This window comes from Microcaecilia unicolor, chromosome 1 (genome assembly GCF_901765095.1).
Source record: "Microcaecilia unicolor chromosome 1, aMicUni1.1, whole genome shotgun sequence".
NCBI classification, from domain to species: Eukaryota; Metazoa; Chordata; class Amphibia; order Gymnophiona; family Siphonopidae; genus Microcaecilia; species Microcaecilia unicolor.
In genome coordinates, this window is record NC_044031.1 from 23,362,702 (window position 1) to 23,384,394 (window position 21,693).

A 21,693-nucleotide genomic window follows, 5' to 3' on the forward strand; every position below is an offset into this window, starting at 1 on the left:
TACCAAGGGGGGGGCGGTGGGGGCGGTCCACCCCGGGTGCCAGTGGGTGGGGGGTGCTCCGCTCTCGCCGCCTCCCGTGGCCATTCCCGCGGCGCCGCACATTTAAAAAACCGGCGAAGCAGCGTCGCAGGCAGCGCCTCGTGCCCTGCTTGTAAAAAAAAAAATCAAATCTCCTTCCTCCTCGTCTTGACGTCGACTCGGGCCTTCCATGATTGGAAGGCCCGAGTCGACGTCAAGACGAGGAGAAGGAAGGAGATTTGATTTTTTTTTTTACAAGCAGGGCACGAGGCGCTGCCTGCGACGCTGCTTCGCCGGTTTTAACGGGACTGAGGTGGGGAAGGAGAGGGGCGAAAGGGACTCGGGTGGGGGTGTTCAGAGGGGAGAAGGGGACTGGGGTGGGGGTCTCAGACAGGGGAGGGGAGAAGGGGACTGGGGTGGGGGTGTTCAGAGAGGAGAAGGGGACTGGGGTGGGGATCTCAGACAGGGGAGGGGAGAAGGGGACTGGGGTGTGGATCTCAGAGGGGAGAAGAGGAGGGGAGAAGGGGACTGGGGTGGAGGTGTTCAGAGGGGAGAAGGGGACTGGGGTGGGGATCTCAGACAGGGGGGGGAGAAGGGGACTGGGGTGGGGATCTCAGAGGGGAGAAGGGGAGGGGAGAAGGGGACTGGGGTGGGGGTCTCAGAGGAAAAGGGGAGGGGAGAAGGGGACTGGGGTGGGGATCTCAGACAGGGGAGGGGGAGAAGGGGACTGGGGTGGGGATCTCAGAGGGGAGAAGGGGACGGGTGGGGATCTCAGACAGGGGAGGGGGGAGAAGGGGACTGGGGTGGGGATCTCAGAGGGGAGAAGGGGAGGGGAGAAGGGGACTGGGATGGGGGTGTTCAGAGGAGAGAAGGGGACTGGGGTGGGGGTCTCAGACAGGGGAGGGGAGAAGGGGACTGGGGTGGGGGTGTTCAGAGGGGAGAAGGGGGCTGGAACTGGGGGCTGAAAAAAGGGGCAGAGAGAGAGAGGGGACAGATCCTAGATGGAAGGGGGAGTGAGAGGGAGGGCAGACCCTGGATGGATGGGAGAGGGAGGGCAAATGGTGGATTGAAGGGGCAGAGAGAAAGGGCAGGCAGTGGATGGAAGGGACGGCAGAGAGGGCAGACACTGGATGGCAGAGAGAGAGAGAGAGTGAAGACAGATGCTGGATGGAAGGAAGACGGTGAAAAGAAGATGAGGAAAGCAGAAACCAGAAAAAATATATATTTTTTATTTTTTTTGCTTTAGGATAAATTATTGTAGATGTGTTAAATGTTTATAATAGAACATGTAAATAAGGTAATCTTTTTATTGGACTAATTTTAATACATTTTGACTAACTTTCGGAGAACAAAACCCCCTTCCTCAGGTCAGGATAGGATACTGTAACAGCACTATACTGTACTGACCCGAGGACGGAGGTTTTGGCCTCTGAAAGCTAAATGTATTAGTCCAATAAAATGGTATTATTTTACTTTCTATATTTGTTTTATTTCTATTTGTTAATTTGTAAAGTGGTGATTGGTACTTGTTAGGTTTTTTTTTCAAATTGACATCTGCTGTCTTTATATTTTGCACAGTACTAGGGGACAGTTTCTGTGGTGTTGCATTGTATGCAGAGTCTGGCATTGGGGGTTCAGTTTAATTTTTGTCTAAATAGAAAGTTTATGATTACTTATTCTATAGTGGATTAGGGTGTATCTGTGTTTGTGAAAAAGACATGGCTTTCGGTTGGCATTGACTGTGCAGGATCGACGATCTGTACTATTCTGTCTGGTTTCGTTTTACAATAGGTGAATTGATGTTCTAGTGCTCACTGTAGTGTTTAAGATGCTTTCCTTTTCCTTGTGTGACTCGTAGAAATGACTGCTTATGGTATGGTAGAATTGCTCTATAGGTCCTGAGTGTTTTGTATTCTCGGCATGGGGGGGGGGGGGTGTTCAAAAATGACCGGCCCCGGGTGTCAACTACCCTAGGTACGCCACTGGTGGGGGGGCACATTTTAGCCCCCCCTTCCCGCCGCTGCCGCCGCCGCCAGGTACTTTTTTGCTGGCGGGGGTCCCCAACCCCCGCCAGCCGAAGTCCTCTTCAGCGCTGGCCTCCAGCTCGTTGCTGATCTGGAAGGATTCTGTTTCTGTGTCATCCTGAACGTTCCTACGTGCAGGACATCAGGACGACTCACACAGAAACAGAATCCTTGCAGATCAATAACGCACCGGCCCAGAGACCGGCGTTGAAGAGGACTTGGGGGTTGGGGACCCCTGCCAGCACAGGTGCCTGACGGCGGCGGGGGGGAAGGGTGGGTCGAAAGGGGTGGCGGCAGGGGGGCCTGGGCCAAAACTGGGGGGGGGGGGTCATGCCCCCATGGCCCCAAGTAGCTACACCCCTGATTTAGACTGACTCTGGAGAGAACTGCATGAAGAAAGCCCTTCTCTCATTATTAAATACCTGCCTTTGAAATAGTAGTAATAAAAAAAAAAAATCAAGTGCATTTTTTAATATGCCACTGCATTCCACAAAACAAAAGGAGTAAATTCCCATATACTATCTTTTTTTGTTCATGTACCCACAGGAAAAAAAAGATAGTAAATGCTCCCAGGTTTCAACCTGATGAATGTTTTTTAAAAAGCTGTACATCAAACATATAAACGGCGAGTGACCGTACTCACTCGCAAATGCGCAGTAGAGACCTTCTCTGCCCCGCCCCCACGTCAATACGTGATGACGGGGGGTGGAACACAGAGGGTCTGTACTGCGCATTAATGCTGAGGGAGGGACACCGCCGTCTAACGCTCCCCCCACCCGAGTCGCTGCCGCCACCCACCTTCTACCCGGTCGGGCCCTCGCTCCGCTATTGAAACAGCGAGGGTCCGGGAACGCAGCACTGAGCTCTGCTGAGCTGCCGACATCGCCCTTCCTTCTTCTTCTCTGCCTCTGTCCCGCCCTCGACGACGTTACGTCACACGAGGGCGGGACAGGCAGAGAAGAAGAACGAAGGCCGACGTCAGCAGCTCAGCAGAGCTCAGTGCTGCGTTCCCGGACCCTCGCTGTTTCAATAGCGGAGCGAGGGCCCGGCTGGGTGGAAGGTGGGTGGTGACGGCTCGGTGGGGGGGGCGCGAACTCGGAGGGGGAGGGGCAGCGGCGAACTCGGCGGTGGGGGCGGGCCTTTCAACCCCCCCTTCCTATAATAGCCCGTTTTTACGGGCTCAAAGTCTAGTATAAATAGAAACTCTGATTGCTGAGCACCTGATTCCCATAACATGATATCTGTTTTGGTGACCCTTTATTAGGTGAAAACATATTTGTACAAATACAGGGAATCCCTATAACCAGCCCCTCAAAATGACACAATGATTATGATTTAGAACTAATTACTACTCTAGCCAATGAAACCGATACTTTGTCTGTGTACATCCATATGCTGGACAAGGCAGCATGTTTGAAAATATAAGTGAGATCAAAATAACACAGTGCCAACAATGATGACGACATTGATGCAGCAGTTCATAGGTTTGTTTTGCTTTGTTTGGGTGTACAAGGATGACGGCAGTGTGGGGGAGAGGGAGGGGAAGACAAACCTCATTTCCTTCAGCTTTTTGACGTCATGTCGTCTTCTGTTCTCAATCTAATCTAATCTTTGATTTTAACCCAAGGAGGTTTAATAAGACAGGAGCGGGCATGCCATCACAAAGCTGAAGCTGCCACCACTGTGCCCAGCCGCCATCTTGGTACTTCCAAAACAGTCTGCTGCATCCATATTGTCATCGTTCATCGTTCTTTTATCTGAGTTATATTTAGAAACATGCCAGAAGTATCACAACGGAATAACCTTTCATCTGTTAGAGTAGTAATTTGTTCTAAATCGTAATCAGTGTGTCATGTCGAGGGGCTGGTTATGGGGACATGTGTTGTATTGGTGCTGAAATATTTTCACCTAGTAAAGGGCCACCAAAATAGACATAATGTTATGAGAATCAGGTGCTCCAACATTCATGATGTTACTAACATTACTACTACTGTAAATCACTTCTATAGCGCTACCAGTCATACGCAGCGCTTTACAATTGAACATGAAGAAGAAAGACAGTCCCTGCTCAAAAGAGCGTACAATCTAAATCAGGACAAACAGACAGGCCCAAAAAGGATAAGGGAAGGACAGACAGAAGGACACATAAGGATAAGATAAAAGTTACAAGTCAGGAGTCGAAAGCAGCATCAAACAGGTAGGCCTTTAGCCCGGATTTGAAGGCAGCCAGGGATGGAGCTAGACGTAATGGCTCAGGAAGCCTATTCTAGGCATAAGGAGCGGAGTCTGGAGTTAGCGATGGAGGAGAAGGGCGCAACTAGGAGAGATTTGCCTAGTGAACGGAGTTCTAGTGAAGGAGTGTAGGGAGAGATGAGGGTGGAGAGGTAGTGAGGGGCTGCAGAGTGAATGCACTTATAGGTCAATAAGAGGAGCTTGAATTGTACATGGAAACGGATAGGGAGCTAGTGAAGTGATTTCAGGAGAGGGCTGATATGGGCATAATGACTTTGGCGAAATATTAGTCGTGCAGCAGAGTTTTGAACAGATTGAAGAGGAGAGATATGGCTGAGTGGAAGACCTGAGAGAAGCAAGTAGCAGTAGTCTAAGCGAGAGGTGATGAGAGTGTGGATGAGGGTTTTGATAGTGTGTTCAGAAAGGAAAGGGCAAATTCTGGTGATGTTATAAAAGAAGAAATGACAGGTTTTAGCAATCTGTTGAATATGAGCTGAGAAGGAGAGGGAGGAGTCGAAGATGACCCCAAGTTTGCGAGCAGACGAGACAGGAAGAATGAGCATGTTGTCGACAGAAATAGAGAATGGGGGAAGGGGAGAGGTTGGTTTAGGAGGGAAGATAAGGAGTTCAGTTTTCGAGATTACTGATGTGGAGCGGTAGATCTGGGAGTCATCAGCGTAAAGGTGATACTGAAAGCCATGTGATGAGATCAAAGCACCAAGGGAGGAAGTATAAATGGAGAAAAGGAGAGGTCCTAGAACAGATCCTTGAGGTACACCCACTGACAGCGGGATAGAGCAAGAGGAGGAACCACCAGAGTATACACTAAAAGTACGCTGTGAGAGATAAGAAGAGAACCAGGAAAGAGCAGAATTCCGAAATCCAAGTGAGGACAGCGTGTCAAGGAGTAGGCTGTGATCAACAGTATCAAAGGCAGCAGAAAGATTGAGAAGGAGGAGGATAGAGTAGAGCCCTTTGTATTTGAACCATTACTTCAAAATGGGCCAAATTGGACCAGGGATTTCAAAGAAATAAGCCTGGTCCTCTGCTCCTACCCCCCCCCCCCCCCCCAACCAAATGGTTCATTGCTTTTCTATGAGAAAAGGAGTTCCATCTGCTAACATCCCCTGGACTCCCAGATTCCCGCCCCGAGCCCCGCGGTGCCACAATACCCTGCGAGTACCGATCCATCTCAGTGTGAGCTGTATCTTTCAGCCAATGCTCCGCATCCCCAGAAAGTCTCCAGTCATTTTCAGTAATCCGTGCAGTAGCCCAGAGATGGCTGGAATGGGCTGGTGATGGTGGGTTACTGGAAGGTACATTATCATGCTATGTGCATGTTGTCATTAGGATTTCTGCCACTCATCCTGGGGCAGGAGGAGCGGTTTTACCACCTGGCTGCACGGTCATTCACTGGCAGGAGTCAGGCGTGTTTATAGCGGGAAGAGGGGAGTAATGTTGACTCCACACACAGCTCTCTTCCCAAGGAGATTCATAAGCATTTGCTATTATTTTTAGATACAAATATCTTTATCACCATAAGCAAAAATATAGGCATAGAGCACAGACCTGAAATCCACAGCATTGCAAATAAAAAAGCAAGCTCTGGATCACTGACAGAAACATTTTAAATATAACCCTCCCTCCCTTCACAGACCCCTCAAACTCCCCAATCCCACCCCCCCACCCCCTCAACAGAGAGAATTCAAAACCTAGGAGATTTTAATAAAACAATATAAACTTCACAAGTTTGCTATTGTTTTGGACTAAACAATATGGCGGAAAGCTCCGCCCACTGGCTTCAGGTTTTGGGGCTGGTGCAGTTTTTTGGGTGATGGGGCAGTTTCAGGTATAGTTTGGGGCATTTTTTGTGGTGCGGGGTAGAACAGGGTGGTGATAAAAGAGAACATGGAGAGACATTTTGAAAGGAGGAATTGTTTAATTGCAATGTTACACTGTATTTAAGCCTTTTGTGCTGCATCAGATGGAACTCCTTTTCACATAGAAAAGCAATGAAGCATTTGGTTGGGGGGGGGAGCAGAGGACCAGGCTTATTTATTTGGAATCCCTGGTCCAATTTGGCCCATTTTCAAACTTGATACATCTTTTTACCAGGTTTACCCACAGCCAAACCTTATCACATTGCACTAAATTTTATGTGCTACATTGGGCCTTTTTTTTGGGGGGGGGGGGTGATTTCTGTAAAACTCCTGGTCCAGTTTTGCCCGTTTTCACAGTGTGACCACTTTTATCCCATGTCCTTAAATTTTGGGAGAGTTATTTTGCCCACAGACAGATGGATAGGTATTCTCAAGCCCTTTTGAGTTATAATTCTTACGAACTTCTGACCTGCCTTTCAGATATTTTTAATCATGTGGATAATGATATTAAGAACATAAGAATAGCCATACTGGGTCAGTCTGATGGTCCATCTAGCCCAGTATCCTGCTTCCAGCAGTGGCCAATCCAGGTCAAAAGTACCTGGTAGGAACCCAATTGTCATAATCCCCAGACAGAAAAAAAGTCTTGATTACCAAACATTACTTAAGTTTTGATTCATTTGATAAGCAGATACACCATTATATTTAAATACTGTAATATCTTTATTATCCTTGGTGCCAGTTTAACATGGATTGTCAAAAATAGTAAGATATTGTCAGTATATAATGAAGTTTTCTGTGTAGTTTTTTGACATTTTTCACCAAATATCTGCAGATAAACTCAAATCTATTCAAGTACTGGTTCAAATGCTGAACTGAACAATAACTGAGAAAAAGGGCAAACCCTGGTGTCCATAGACAAAACTGACTCTAGGGACAAACCCAGGGAAAGAAGTCTGGCAGTTCCTGACGACCTGTCTTCCATCCTAAAATGTCAGGAGAATGAAGCCAGCTGAAATCTAATGCTTTCTGAGCACCTCCACAGGTCCCTGAGTGTGTTTCTGGTTTGTCTTTCAGATGCGGGTGACGTTTGAGGACATCGCTGTCTCTTTCTCCCAGGAGGAGTGGGAGTATTTAGATGAAGGGCAGAAGGAGCTTTACAGGGAGGTGATGAAGGAGAATTACGAGACCCTGATCTCTCTGGGTAAGGATTGCATTATCTGCATTTCAATAGACAGCATCTGATTTATTAAAAATAATTTGAAACATTTTTCTGTAGCTCCTGCACTCCAGAAACTTCTAAGAATGATCAGGATTTGTCTCATCTTTCCTCTCGGTCTTAAGATGACAGTGCGAGGTCAGGAGGACTGAGGGATCATAAGACCATCCAGGCAGGGTGTCCTACGTGTTTCTTCCCCTTTGAATCAGGGGCAGACCCTCCCCTACCTCTTGTAACAGGGCTGAAAACAAGGGACAGAGCAGCTCAGATGCTCAGGACCTTGCTGTAATAGATTACGTCCCCTTATGTTCCTACCCATACCCTCCGCTTTCAAGACAAATCCCTCCTTTCAGTACCCTTCTCCACCACCGCCAACTCCAGGCTTCGCCCTTTCTGCCTCGCCTCACCCCATGCCTGGAACAAACTCCCTGAGCCCATACGCCAGGCCTCCTCCCTACCCATCTCCAAAGCCTTACTCAAAGCTCACCTCTTCAATGTCGCCTTCGGCACCTAACCACCATTCCCTTTTCAGGAAACCTAGACTGCCCCTACTTGACATTTCAGCCATTAGATTGTAAGCTCCTTTGAGCAGGGACTGTCCTTTTTTGTTAATCTGTACAGCTCTGCGTAACCCTAGTAGCACTCTAGAAATGTTAAGTAGTAGTAGTAGTAATAGATTAGTGAGGCAGCATTTCAGATCAGTTTTAAAAAAAATCTGTTGCTTTGCCCTTTGACCTTTTCCTTAGCTTATGATACTGTCTGGCATGGTCAGCTGCTCCTAAAGCTGCAGAATTGTCTCCAGGATCACTAAATAAGAATAATATGAGAAACCATCATTAACTGCCGCTTCCATGTGTTAATTACAGGGAAAGAGCAGGTCAGGACCTTAAAAACCATGTCATGTCCTCCAAGAATCAGTCTTGGTTGCTGCTCTTTTAAACCTTGATCCTGCTGGTCTTCTCCACCTCTTGGGAATGAAACCTCTGTATGCGAAAACTTGGCTTCCTTCACAGCAGCTCTTTGGAGGATTTACAGCAGTCTCTAGAGAGAAATATTAATGTTGGGGCTCCTGGTCTGCTCTGATACCATGAGAAGAGCCAATTCTTTTCATTCCTCTCCCCATTAATGATCCTCCTTCCCATCTCCCAGTACCAGAAAGAGTCAAAGTTTATTATTATTATTGAAACACAAAGGAAGGTTAGAGAACTACACTAGGCCTCAAATTCACCAGTGGCGGTACAAGATAAAGTAATGCAACTTTTCAGAATTATTGGGGGTGCTAAGCCCAATGGAAATAACACCTCCCTGGAAACATACAAGGAATTCTGTCAATATTGGGGGTGCTCAAGCACCCACAGAGCCGGCTCCTATGGGTGAGAGCACTTTTTTCCTGTATTCAGTGGCGCTGTAAATGTGGAAGGGAATTCGATAGGGGCAGGTAATTTTAAGCACTAAGAAGGTGTTTATTTGGAGATTATTCTGTAAAGGAAGATGGCACCTCCTTTCCTGTAGAGAAAACTAGCACAGAAGCACAAATAGATGCAGATAATTTAGGCTCAACCACTTATAGCAGCCATAGAGCTAGTGTGAATGTTTCTGCCTAGATTGCTAGAAACACTTGTAAATCATAAAATCGTAGTATTCTAGGGAAACATTTTTTTAAATGCCGGTGGTCTGCATCGGCCTGATCTCCCTCCTCCCCAACTCCCCCCTTCCTGGAATGAACCCTAGGTATATTTGAAAGAAAGACCCTTTTGCATTAAGGGATTCCCTCTTATGAAAATTATAGCAGCAAAGGAACTATTAATGACACAAAGAACCAATCTACCTCTCACCCCCAACCCAGTCCAACTCCCCCTAATTAAAATTCCTGGTGTCTAGTGGCACCCTACCCTCTCTCCCTCAGTCGGACCCCCCTTCCCCCAATTCTCTCCTACACCCCCCAAACCCCTGTACCTTAGTAAGGCAGGAATGTTGCCCACTCTCTCCTGCCATGGTGCCTTCATCTTTGAAAATGGTGGTGCTTTACCCCCACCCTGTGCATCCTGGGATACATCAAGCAGTAAAGGATGCTATACCTTATTTGGTAGACTCCACCTACATTACCCAATATGGTAAAAATTTCCTGATATGGCAGATCAACCCTGCTCATGCAGCCCAGGATGGATCAAGCCGGTCAGGTGCTGCCATTTTCAAAGATATTGGTCCTAAGGCGGGAGCATCGGGTGGGGGTGGAGTGCCTCTAGACACCATAGAAAAAATTTTTTAAGTCAGGGGAAGGTGGAAGATTGGTTGGGGGAGGGTGGGATGGGTTACAAGGGTGAGAATGTGTAGGTTGGGGATTTTTAGTTTTTAGTCAGTGGAAGGGGAGGGGGTCATATTGGGTTTAGGAAGCTGCCACTAGATACCAGGGAATGGAATTGGCAAGTGAGTCCGGTCAGGTCAGGAGGGGGAAGGAAATCAAGGTCGATGCACCGTGAGGGATTCCTACATCACCTCGGACCTGACGGTTGTTTTCTTGCATTGTTCCCCCACTGTAGACATCAGGGCACAACTCTGCATCACTCTTTATTGTACATTTTAATGTGCTTGTGCTGATATCTGCTGGAGGAGTTTATTCAGTGCAAAAACCCTTTTCACACATAGCGGCCTGCAGTAGCTTTCTTCAGCAGCGCCACAGTCCTCTCCATCATCAAAGTTAATACAATTCCTTTTGCCAACTTCCACCACTCAATTGACGGGGGAGTAAAATTAGACCTCTCATCTTCCGTTATCAGATTGAAGTTGTGACTGAAAAGTAGTAGCCTGGATCAGCTTGCTGCAGAGACTGTCCCCCCCCCCCCCCCCCTCTATATTCAGCTGGTGGCAGGTAGCGCTGACCAGAATATTCAATGTCAGGCCATTTCCAGTGACCGGCATTGAATATCTGGGGGGGTTTGCCAGCTCGAACTTAACCAGCTACTAAATATTCACTTATCCAGTTAAGTTTATAGCGGGCAAAGATAGGACTGCTATTTATGTGGTCCTGTTTGCCGGCTAACCTTAGGCAACCTGCATTTGAGTATTCATGGATAGCCAGCTATGTCGCATGGCTAGCCACCGACCGCTAATGTTCAGCGGAGATAACCGTTCCTGGCTGGTTACATAGTGCTGGATATCGAGCCCTGTGAGGCTTCATTTTATTTATTTATTTGTTCACTGGCACTGTGTGCTGAGAGGTCACCACATTCATGCACCAGTAGGTCAGGTGACATCTGATGCTCATCCCTATGTCAAAGCTGAGGTCTGCACATCAGACCGGGAGCAGAGAGAACTGATAGTAACATAGTGACAGCAGATAAAAACCTGAATGGTCCATCCAGTCTACCTAATAGTCACACTCAGTATCAATTCATGAACGATATATACATGATTATGGTCTTTCTGTGGTGCTTCTGGGACATAGACCCAGTGCCGTAGCGAGGGCGGCTGACACCCGGGGCGGTTCGCCGCTGCGCACCCCCCCCGCCCTCCGGGTGCAGCAAGGCGCACACCCCCCCTCGGCGAGCATACCCCCCCCCCCCCCACCCCCCCCCCCCCCCGGAACGCATTCTTACCACTGGTGTAGGAAAGGGGGAGGGCCGGTCCGCCCCGAATGCACGTCGCTGGGAGCTGTGTCAGCTCCGCTGGTTCCCTGCTCTCTCTGCCCCGGAACAGGAAGTAACCTGTTCTGGGGCAGAGAGAGCAGGGAACCAGCGGAGCCGACACCCCCCCAGTGGCGTGCACCCGGGGCGGACCACCCCCCTTCCTACGCCACTACATAGACCATAAAAGTCCACCGGGCCCTATTCTTATGTTCCAACTGCTGGAGTTGCTGTCAAAGCCCACTGCAGCCTATTTGTCTTCTCATTTGCAGGGCACAGACCGTAAAAGTCTGTCCAGCACTGTCCTCATGTTCCAGCCACTAAAGTTGCTGTCTAAGCCCTTTCCAGCCCATCCTAAACCAGATTGTCACATGTGAGACATAGACCGTACAAGTCTGCCCGGTATCGGCCCTAGTTCATCACAGCCAGAGTCACCATCTAAGCGTCACTCGACACATCCACACACATGCTTCCATTTAAGTTTAGGTTTTCTTATAACTTCCATTTCCTAATTAGAGATCCTCTGTGTTCATCCCATGCCCACCATCATTTCTGTCGCTACCACCTCCTTAAGGGAGACTTTCCACATCTGTGCTGTTAAAGTAAGGAGGATGAGGAGACAGCACTTGAAAGAACTTGGTACTCGGTAAGTGAGAGGCTGGTGCAACTGCAGCATACACTTCACAGGAACCCCGCAGGAACTGCTTCCGTCCCCAACTCTCTAATTTAACACCTGTTGTACAGCTGGAATCTTTCTTCATTGGTACCACTTCCCCCCACCCTCTGAAAGCCTTAAGTGCATTAATTAATTAATTTATTTGTTACATTTGTATCCCACCTTTTCCAACTTATTAGTAGGCTCAAAGTGGCTTACATAGTTCCAGAGAGGTGGTTACAGACTCCAGTGTGAACAAATACAGTATAGGGGTACTATTACAGTGACAAGTACAATAAAGAAGTATCAGTCAGGGCCACCGAGAAACTGGGCCGGGCCCGGGACAAGGCCGCCCCTGGGCCCCCCCCCCCAAGGTCACTGCGCCCCCCCCCCCCTGAGGTCACTGCCTCTCCCCCCTCCACCCCCTCCCCTCTGTCCGAATTCCAAGGCCTCCCTCCCTTCCTCCGTCCGAATTCCAAGGCCTCCCTCCCTCCCAGGGCCCGCCCGCCATCCCTCCCTCCGAATTTCAAAAGCTGTCTCCTACCTCGTCCTCGTCGGGGTTGGTTACGAGGCAGCTGTCGCCGTAACCAACCCCGACGAGGACGAGGTAGGAGATAGCCTTTGAAATTCGGAGGGAGGGATGGCGGGCGGGGCCCGGGCCCTGGGAGGGAGGGAGCGTCTGTCCATACCACCCATGGAGTTGGCGCGGCGCTGGGCCCCCCTGGAGGTCCAGGCCCGGGGAATTTTGTCCTCCCTGTCCCCCCCTCTCGGTGGCCCTGGTATCAGTAAATAGGTTGGGGTGATTCAGACAAAATGTTAGGGTGTGATCATGCGTCGGGGTTGAAAACTGTCCGTTTCCTGATTAAAATGCCATATTTCAATATTTGATATTTATGTCCGATACTGTGGCCTTCTTGAACAGGTGAGTTTTTAGGGTTTTTCAGAATTCTAGATGATTATTCATAGATTTCAGGCGTTTTGGTGGAGAATTCCAGAGCTGTGTACATATATAAGAGAAACAACGCATGTGTTGATTTATACTTCAGGCTTTTACAACTTGGCAAGTGAAGAGTGTAGGGAAAGTATTGGGTTAATCATTTTTTACATATACAGCTTTTGGACAAGAAACACTGTAGTTTGTTCTTAGAAGGTAAAAATACAAGAATGTACTAATTGTATGGGTCATGAAGTTCATCTAAAAGGAGGTTACTGGGAAAATGAAAAGTAATGATGCAGGTGCAGGATGAGGTAAGACACGGAGAAATGTAGATGGGAAGCTGTGCAGATTGACCATATAAAGGAATAGATCATTGGACAAACAAGATAGGAATTGATCTAATGGTGAAAGAAGGTATAAAATAACAGGGGAATTTGAGTTCGATTCCCACATCAGGCACAGGCAGCTCCTTGTGACTCTGGGCAAGTCACTTAACCCTCCATTGCCCCATGTAAGCCGCATTGAGCCTGCCATGAGTGGGAAAGCGCAGGGTACAAATGTAACAAAAAGAAAATAGATACTATTGGAGATTCTACATGGAATGTTGCTACTATTGGAGATTCTACATGGAATGTTGCTACTACTGGAAATTCTACATGGAATGTTGCTATTCCACTAGCAACATTCCATGTAGAAGGCTGCGCAGGCTTCTGCTTCTGTGAGTCTGACATCCTGCAGGACGTCAGACTCACAGAAGCAGAAGCCTGCGTGGCCACATTGGTGATCTGCAAGGGCCGACTTCTACATGGAATGTTGCTACTATTGGAGATTCTACATGGAATGTTGCTACTATTGGAGATTCTACATGGAATGTTGCTACTACTGGAAATTCTACATGGAATGTTGCTATTCCACTAGCAACATTCCATGTAGAAGGCTGTGCAGGCTTCTGTTTCTGTGAGTCTGACGTCCTCACAGAAGCAGAAGCCTGCGCGGCCACATTGGTGATCTGCAAGGGCCGACTTCTACATGGAATGTTGCTACTATTGGAGATTCTACATGGAATGTTGCTATTCCACTAGCAACATTCCATGTAGAAGGCTGCGCAGGCTTCTGTTTCTGTGAGTCTGACGTCCTGCACATACATGCAGGACGTCAGACTCACAGAAGCAGAAGCCTGTGCGGCCACATTGGTGATCTGCAAGGGCCGACTTCTACATGGAATGTTGCTACTATTGGAGATTCTACATTGAATGTTGCTAGTGGAATAGCAACATTCCATGTAGAATCTCAAATAGTAGCAACAGAATCTCAACATTCCATGTAGAATCTGAAATAGTAGCAACAGTGGAGGTGTGGCCTAGTGGTTAGGGTGGTGGACTTTGGTCCTGAGGAACTGAGTTCGATTCCCACTTCAGACACAGGCAGCTCCTTGTAACTCTGGGCAAGTCACTTAACCCTCCATTGCCCCATGTAAGCCGCATTGAGCCTGCCATGAGTGGGAAAGCGCAGGGTACTAATGTAACAAAAATAAAATAGATACTATTGGAGATTCTACATGGAATGTTGCTACTACTGGAAATTCTACATGGAATGTTGCTATTCCACTAGCAACATTCCATGTAGAAGGCTGCGCAGGCTTCTGCTTCTGTGAGTCTGACGTCCTGCAGGACGTCAGACTCACAGAAGCAGAAGCCTGCGTGGCCACATTGGTGATCTGCAAGGGCCGACTTCTACATGGAATGTTGCTACTATTGGAGATTCTACATGGAATGTTGCTACTACTGGAAATTCTACATGGAATGTTGCTATTCCACTAGCAACATTCCATGTAGAAGACTGCGCAGGCTTCTGTTTCTGTGAGTCTGATGTCCTCACAGAAGCAGAAGCCTGCGCGGCCACATTGGTGATCTGCAAGGGCCGACTTCTACATGGAATGTTGCTACTATTGGAGATTCTACATGGAATGTTGCTATTCCACTAGCAACATTCCATGTAGAAGGCTGCGCAGGCTTCTGTTTCTGTGAGTCTGACGTCCTGCACATACATGCAGGACGTCAGACTCACAGAAGCAGAAGCCTGTGCGGCCACATTGGTGATCTGCAAGGGCCGACTTCTACATGGAATGTTGCTACTATTGGAGATTCTACATTGAATGTTGCTAGTGGAATAGCAACATTCCATGTAGAATCTCAAATAGTAGCAACAGAATCTCAACATTCCATGTAGAATCTGAAATAGTAGCAACAGTGGAGGTGTGGCCTAGTGGTTAGGGTGGTGGACTTTGGTCCTGAGGAACTGAGTTCGATTCCCACTTCAGGCACAGGCAGCTCCTTGTGACTCTGGGCAAGTCACTTAACCCTCCATTGCCCCATGTAAGCCGCATTGAGCCTGCCATGAGTGGGAAAGCGCAGGGTACAAATGTAACAAAAATAAAATAGATACTATTGGAGATTCTACTTGGAATGTTGCTACTATTGGAGATTCTACATGGAATGTTGCTATTCCACTAGCAACATTCCATGTAGAAGGCTGCGCAGGGTACGTGCAGGACGTCAGACTCACAGAAGCAGAAGCCTGCGTGGCCACATTGGTGATCTGCAAGGGCCGACTTCTACATGGAATGTTGCTACTATTGGAGATTCTACATGGAATGTTGCTATTCCACTAGCAACATTCCATGTAGAAGGCTGTGCAGGCTTCTGTTTCTGTGAGTCTGACATCCTGCACATACATGCAGGACGTCAGACTCACAGAAGCAGAAGCCTGCACGGCCACATTGGTGATCTGCAAGGGCCGACTTCTACATGGAATGTTGCTAGTGGAATAGCAACATTCCATGTAGAATCTCAAATTAGTGGTTAGGGTGGTGGACTTTGGTCCTGGGGAACTGAGGAACTGAGTTCGATTCCCACTTCAGGCACAGGCAGCTCCTTGTGACTCTGGGCAAGTCACTTAACCCTCCATTGCCCCATGTAAGCCGCATTGAGCCTGCAATGAGTGGGAAAGCGTGGGGTACAAGTGTAACAAAAATAAATAAATAAGTATACAGTCAGACAACAACCTCCTGCTTGTGTGTTGAATTTTTTCCTGTGTGCTGGATTAATCTCCTGGATGTTGTGTCCTTGCAAGTAATAAAGCTGCTTTAACTGCTTTAAGCCTGACTTGGTCTCGTGCTGTTCGTGAGTATTGGAACATGTAGTTTAGATGGGATGTAACATCTGCAATGAATCGGTCAGGTGGTGATTTCATTAAATAGTTGGGATATGCGTCGAGTTGACAATGAGCAGATGAGTTTTCTGGTTACCTGTGCAACTATTTCGTCTGTAGTCTAGGTGAAGTTTGACCAAGACCGATCTGCTGGATATTCTCCAGAGTGTGGGTCTAGTTCATCAAGGAAGGTATCAAGGTTAATGTTTTCATGAGACATGGTTTTGCGTATGTTGGAAGAGGTGCGGCCATTATTGTTTGGATCAGAGTTATGGAGAAAATTCCTAAGAGTAATTTTACTGTGTTCATATTGGCTCCTGTAGTGGTGTATTGATCCAGCAGTTCCCTAAGGTCTGTGAGAGTGGTAGATTGCGGTCCGGTGGTGTCGCTACTCAGGTTTCCCAGTTTGATATAAGTTGAGGCGCGGTCCAGCAGATCCAAGACTGTAATCTGGTGGTTCCCAGTGTCTGGTTTATATAGGCCGCTTTCTCCTGTCTTGAGTGCTGGAAACTGGTCTCCCAATGTACAAAGGAGCAGACGGAGGACTTGGAGCAGGTGAAGAGCTCAGGAGGCAGCACACATTCAAATAATAATGCAGTTAGTGATGTCACCCACCAGTATCTGGTTCAAATTTCGGGTAACAGATGATCTGGGTAATTCAAAGAAATAATATAGTACTGTCTCTCTTCAGACTTTAATAATGACTCTCATTCCCTTACAGCATCCTGGCATAAGCCTCTTGCATAGAAACTTGTCAGCTCTATAGTAAAGACCTTCTAGACTTGGTGAAGCCAGTGATCAGCTGAAGATCTGATTGTGTAGAAATATTGATTAATTTAGTAGCTGAAGGGCTCAGCAGTGATCCTGAAAGTTGATTCACCGGAGGCTCCTGAATTGATTATTAGACTAAGGGATCTCATAATATACCAGATTGCTAAAAATATCAGTCACAGCTCCCTCATTCGTAAGTGATAAAATCATTTGTTATACAAATGTTTGACTAGTTCCAGTGCCAGAGTACTCAAAGTGAGGTATAATAACCCCCAGATCCCTCTGCTGTACGATGGAGGTGGTAATAGTTCCTCCCTCCCCTCCTCCATCATAAGATGCTTCCTGTGTATTTTTCTGAGACTGTAAGGGAAACCTAACTCAATTTTCCTTTTTTTTTTTTTTCTTGCGGAAATCAGACTATGAAAGGATCGATCCTGACATATTATCAAAGATTAAACAAGAGGAAGAGCCATTTGTTCAAGAACTGCTGGAGTCAGAAAAGAAAGAAGATTATCACTCATTCACAGGTAAGTAATAAAAATACTGTAGTCAGTAATAGGGTATATTACAGAGCACAGCTGAATAATAATAAACACTGTACAGAGTAAGAAGAGATTAAATTAGATTTATTATTTATAACCCACCCTTATCCAAGGAATGCAGAGCACTGTTATGTGATAATGTAGTGCTCAGAGTAAGAAGAGGTATTACAAAGTGGAGGTTAGTACTCGTAAGTACTTTTTCCTGGGCGGAGACTCCTAATGTGGAACTTTGCCTAGTTTGGGTTCCTCTTCCCTACACATATAGTAACATAGTAGATGACGGCAGAAAAAGACCTGCAAGGTCCATCCAGTCTGCCCAACAAGATAAACTCATACAGTATGTGCTACTTTTTGTGTATACCTTACCTTGATTTGTACCTGTCTTTTTCAGGGCACAGACTGTATAAGTCTGCCCAGCACTATCCCCACCCCCCAACCACCAGCCCCGCCTCCCACCACCGGCTCTGCCACCCAATCTCTGTTATGCTCCTGAGGATCCATTCCTTCTGAACAGGATTCCTTTATGTTTATCCCACACATGTTTGAATTCCGATGAAAATGGTAATGGAAATCAAACATGCGTGGGATAAACATAAAGGAATCCTGTTCAGAAGGAATGGATCCTCAGGAGCATAACAGAGATTGGGTGGCAGAGCTGGTGGTGGGAGGCGGGGCTGGTGGTTGGGAGGCGGGGATAGTGCTGGGCAGACTTATATGGTCTGTGCCCTGACAATGGCAGATACAAATCAAGGTAAGGTATACACAAAAAGTAGCACACGTGAAATTATCTTGTTGGGCAGACTGGATGGACCGTGCAGGTCTTTTTCTGCCGTCATCTACTATGTTACTATGTATGTTACTACTCGCCTTTCTTTATTCCAAGCGAATTCCATTTACCGCCACCCTCTGTCGTCTGTCAGCCAACCAATTTCTGATCCGGTTCACCACCTTGGGACCTACCCTCAGGGCACTCAGTTTTCTTATAAGCCTCCTATGAAGAACAGTATCAACATTAGACCATATCCAACGTACGCTGTCAGTCTAGTTCTCTGGTCAGCCAGCCATATTTGAAATCCAGGGCTTTGAGTTTGGCTGAAATCTGTTTAATTTATATATTGAGCCACAACATGTGATGATCATTGCTGAAAAGAAGCTCCTTTTAAGGCATCTACGATCATTCTTCTCTCCAGTCACCCCGTTTATCACCCTTTCCTTCATTCCCATTTTCATGATATAATTTATCAGATCCCTGTCCAGTTCTTCTGTTTGACTCGGAAGTCATTAGACTACACCTGTGACAATGGAAATGCCATCTTCTCTTTCAAAGACTGTCCACAATGTTTTTCTTTTTTTAACTCACGCCCACTGCATTTCAGTTGCTTTCATATTTATTTATTTATTACATAGAGAGCAACTCCTCTCTCCTTTTTCTTCCTTCTATGTCCCTCCTAAATAACTAGGTGTGGCAATATCTCATTCATGAGACTCCTTGAACCAAATCTGGGCTTTCAGATCATGACTTTTGTTGCCTGGATTGTGAGCATTTTCTCGTGGCCTTCCAGCATTTTTTGGTTGTCTTGCTTGGATTTTGTATGGCTTTTATTCCAGTGTCCTCTTCCAGTTTTGGTTGATGAATGATTTAAGATGTCTCCTTTTATTTTTGCTATTATTAATATCCTGTACTTTTGTTTTCCTTCTGCTACTACCCCTATTCATGAACTGCTTGAAGTTTTCACTTTGGATTCTTCTTTCTGCCACCGAAAGATAGACCAACATTACAATATAGCATTTTGTGTTTCATGTATTGGCCTAACCACCTGTTACTCCTAGGGGAATACTGTGCAATGCAAAAATTGTACAGAATTACAAGGCAGCTAATGGCTCAGAGGTGTAGTGTGGCATGGCTCAGCTTCCCTCTCTCCTTGGAGAAAGATGAATAGAGGAGAGAGTGCCAAAGGGGTTGGGGGTGGTGGTTGTAGAAAGGTGAGTGGAGGATGTGTGTGTAATGGAGGGGAGGACTGGAGAAAGGTGGATATGTGACCCATGGAGACTGGGACAGTCATGATAAAAGCTGAATTTGACACAGGAGAACAATTTCCACTAGTAAGTTTGGATACTTCAGCAACACTTGATACGGTGAATCATTAATTTTGATTAATTGATTATTTTTGTTACATTTGTACCCTGCGCTTTCCCACTCATGGCAGGCTCAATGCAGCTTACATGGGGCAATGGAGGGTTAAGTGACTTGCCCAGAGTCACAAGGAGCTGCCTGTGCCTGAAGTGGGAATCGAACTCAGTTCCCCAGGACCAAAGTCCACCACCCTAACCACTAGGCCACTCCTCCACTGTTGCTACTATTTGAGATTCTACAAGAAATGTTGCTATTCCACTAGAAGTCGGCCCTTGCAGATCACCAATGTGGCCGCGCAGGCTTCTGCTTCTGTGAGTCTGACGTCCTGCACGTACGTGCAGGACGTCAGACTCACAGAAACAGAAGCCTGCGCAGCCTTCTACATGGAATGTTGCTAGTGGAATAGCAACATTCCATGTAGAATCTCCAATAGTAGCAACATTCCATGTAGAATCTCAAAGAGTAGCAACATTCCATGTAGAATCTCCAATAGTAGCAACATTCCATGTAGAATCTCAAAGAGTAGCAACATTCCATGTAGAATCTCCAATAGTATCTATTTTATTTTTGTTACATTTGTACCCTGTGCTTTCCCACTCATGGCAGGCTCAATGCGGCTTACATGTGGCAATGGAGGGTTAAGTGACTTGCCCAGAGTCACAAGGAGCTGCCTGTGCCTGAAGTGGGACTCGAACTCAGTTCCTCAGGACTAAAGTCCACCACCCTAACCACTAGGCCACTCCTCCATTGTATGAATGGAAGGTTTTGACTTGGTTTTCCTCATTTTTACAAGATGGAAAATTCTGTGTTGTTTCTAATAACTTTATATCAGCATTTATGGAATGTTCTACAGGAGTTTCGCAGGGTTCCTCTCTCGCTCTCTCTGCTATATTATTTAATATTTTTTATTACCTCTTTTTGTACATTTGTTGTATTATTTACATTTACAGTTTATATGCAGACGATGTTCAGTTCTTCCTACTAATTAAGAAAGCTTTTGATGACACATTCAATACTTTGTGTCTTTGTTTACAGACTGTGATGAAGGGGAATTCCCTCAAATTGAACGTGACTTAAGACTCAAGTTTGGATGTACCTCACTCTTTTTCTGTTGATGATATTATGGTTCAGATTGTTAATAAGATCACGTAATTTAGGTGAGATCTTGAATTCCAAACTGACAATGAATTATAAGTGAGGTCTTTTCCATTCTGAAAGTAAATAGATTAAATGAGTTATTGAGGGGACCCTTTTATTAAGCCGCGGTAAAAAGTGGCCTGCGGTAGTGTAGGCGTCTGTACTGGATGCTCGCTGGGCCAGATTTACCACATCTACAAAAAAAAGGCACTTTTTTTTTTTTAATGGGATAGGAAGAGGACCTGAGGTAAAAATGAAACCACCGCGCACCCAAAACTGGCCTGAGCCTTAACGTCAGCCATTGATTTAGCGATAAAGGCTCACGCTGTACATGCACGGTGACCGGTCAGCGTGCGCCGATTACCGCCAGAACCGGCGCGCGTAGGAGGAAATAAATAATTCATCCAGGGCACTCGCCAAATCTGAAATTACCACCAAGAGGGCGTGCTGGCCTGGCGGTAGTCTCATTTGGCTGCGCGCTGCACGCACAAACAGCCTACCATGGCTTAGTAAAAGGGCCCCTGAGTGCTCAAATTTCTGACTGGTGGTTCAAAGTGTTAGTATCTTAATGGGGTTCTTATCGGCTTGCTAAGAACAGTTTAAAAGCTCTGCAGGGAGAGCTAGGTAAGGTGTGTATTTGAACAAACACTTTCCATAAAATTCCTCTCCTCCCCCCATTCCGGTTGAAATATACAGCTGGTTTTGTAGAAAGAAACAGTCCCTGGAATCTTTTTCTTAAATCGAGTCCCACCAACAGCTCCTGTTGCTCTTTTCCCTTCAATCAAGGTCCTATTTTTTCTACTTCCAGTTGCACTGGCCACAGATCTGAAGCAATCTGTGTCAGCTCAAAAACCTTTTAAAAAAAAAACCTGTTGCTCTTCTCCCTTCACTCAAGGTCAAATTTTTTTCCCTGACATGCACTGCTTGCAAAAGCTGAGTAATTAACACATTCCTATGCCTGAAAGTTTAAAAGGTTCCCTGCCTAAGACGGTCCTTGTATCTTATAAGATTTATCTCCTATCCCTTTTCCTTTAAATGTGCAATTAATAACTCCAAATTAGTATAAACATAATTTTAAAATTATACTGCGTCACACTTACAACAGCACGGCACGCTCAATTATCATTTTAACTGCATAAATCACACATCATTCCAACTCTATACCTTTCCCATGCTGTTTATCTCGGCTCTAACGGGTTTTCAGATAAGCAATACTGTTACATAGTAACATAGTAAATGACGGCAGACAAAGACCTGTACGGTCCAGCCAGTCTGCCCAACAAGATAAACTCATTTTACATAGTAATTGCC

General features: G+C 46.4%; 1 protein-coding gene across 2 annotated transcripts in view; it reads left to right on the top strand.

Annotated features, from left to right (window-relative positions):
• The window catches only part of LOC115463555 (gastrula zinc finger protein XlCGF57.1-like), a 41,656-nt gene that overhangs the window by 7,156 nt on the left and 12,807 nt on the right, over nt 1–21,693 (top strand). Inside the window, exons 2-3 of one of the 2 annotated variants that reach the window (XM_030194190.1) lie at nt 7,232–7,358; nt 16,986–17,096. In XM_030194190.1, the coding sequence (XP_030050050.1) occupies nt 7,232–7,358; nt 16,986–17,096 (238 nt within the window). Of the gene's footprint in view, nt 1–7,231; nt 7,359–16,985; nt 17,097–20,280; nt 20,403–21,693 lie in introns of those variants that run through there. The other variant, XM_030194200.1, reaches the window with a different exon arrangement.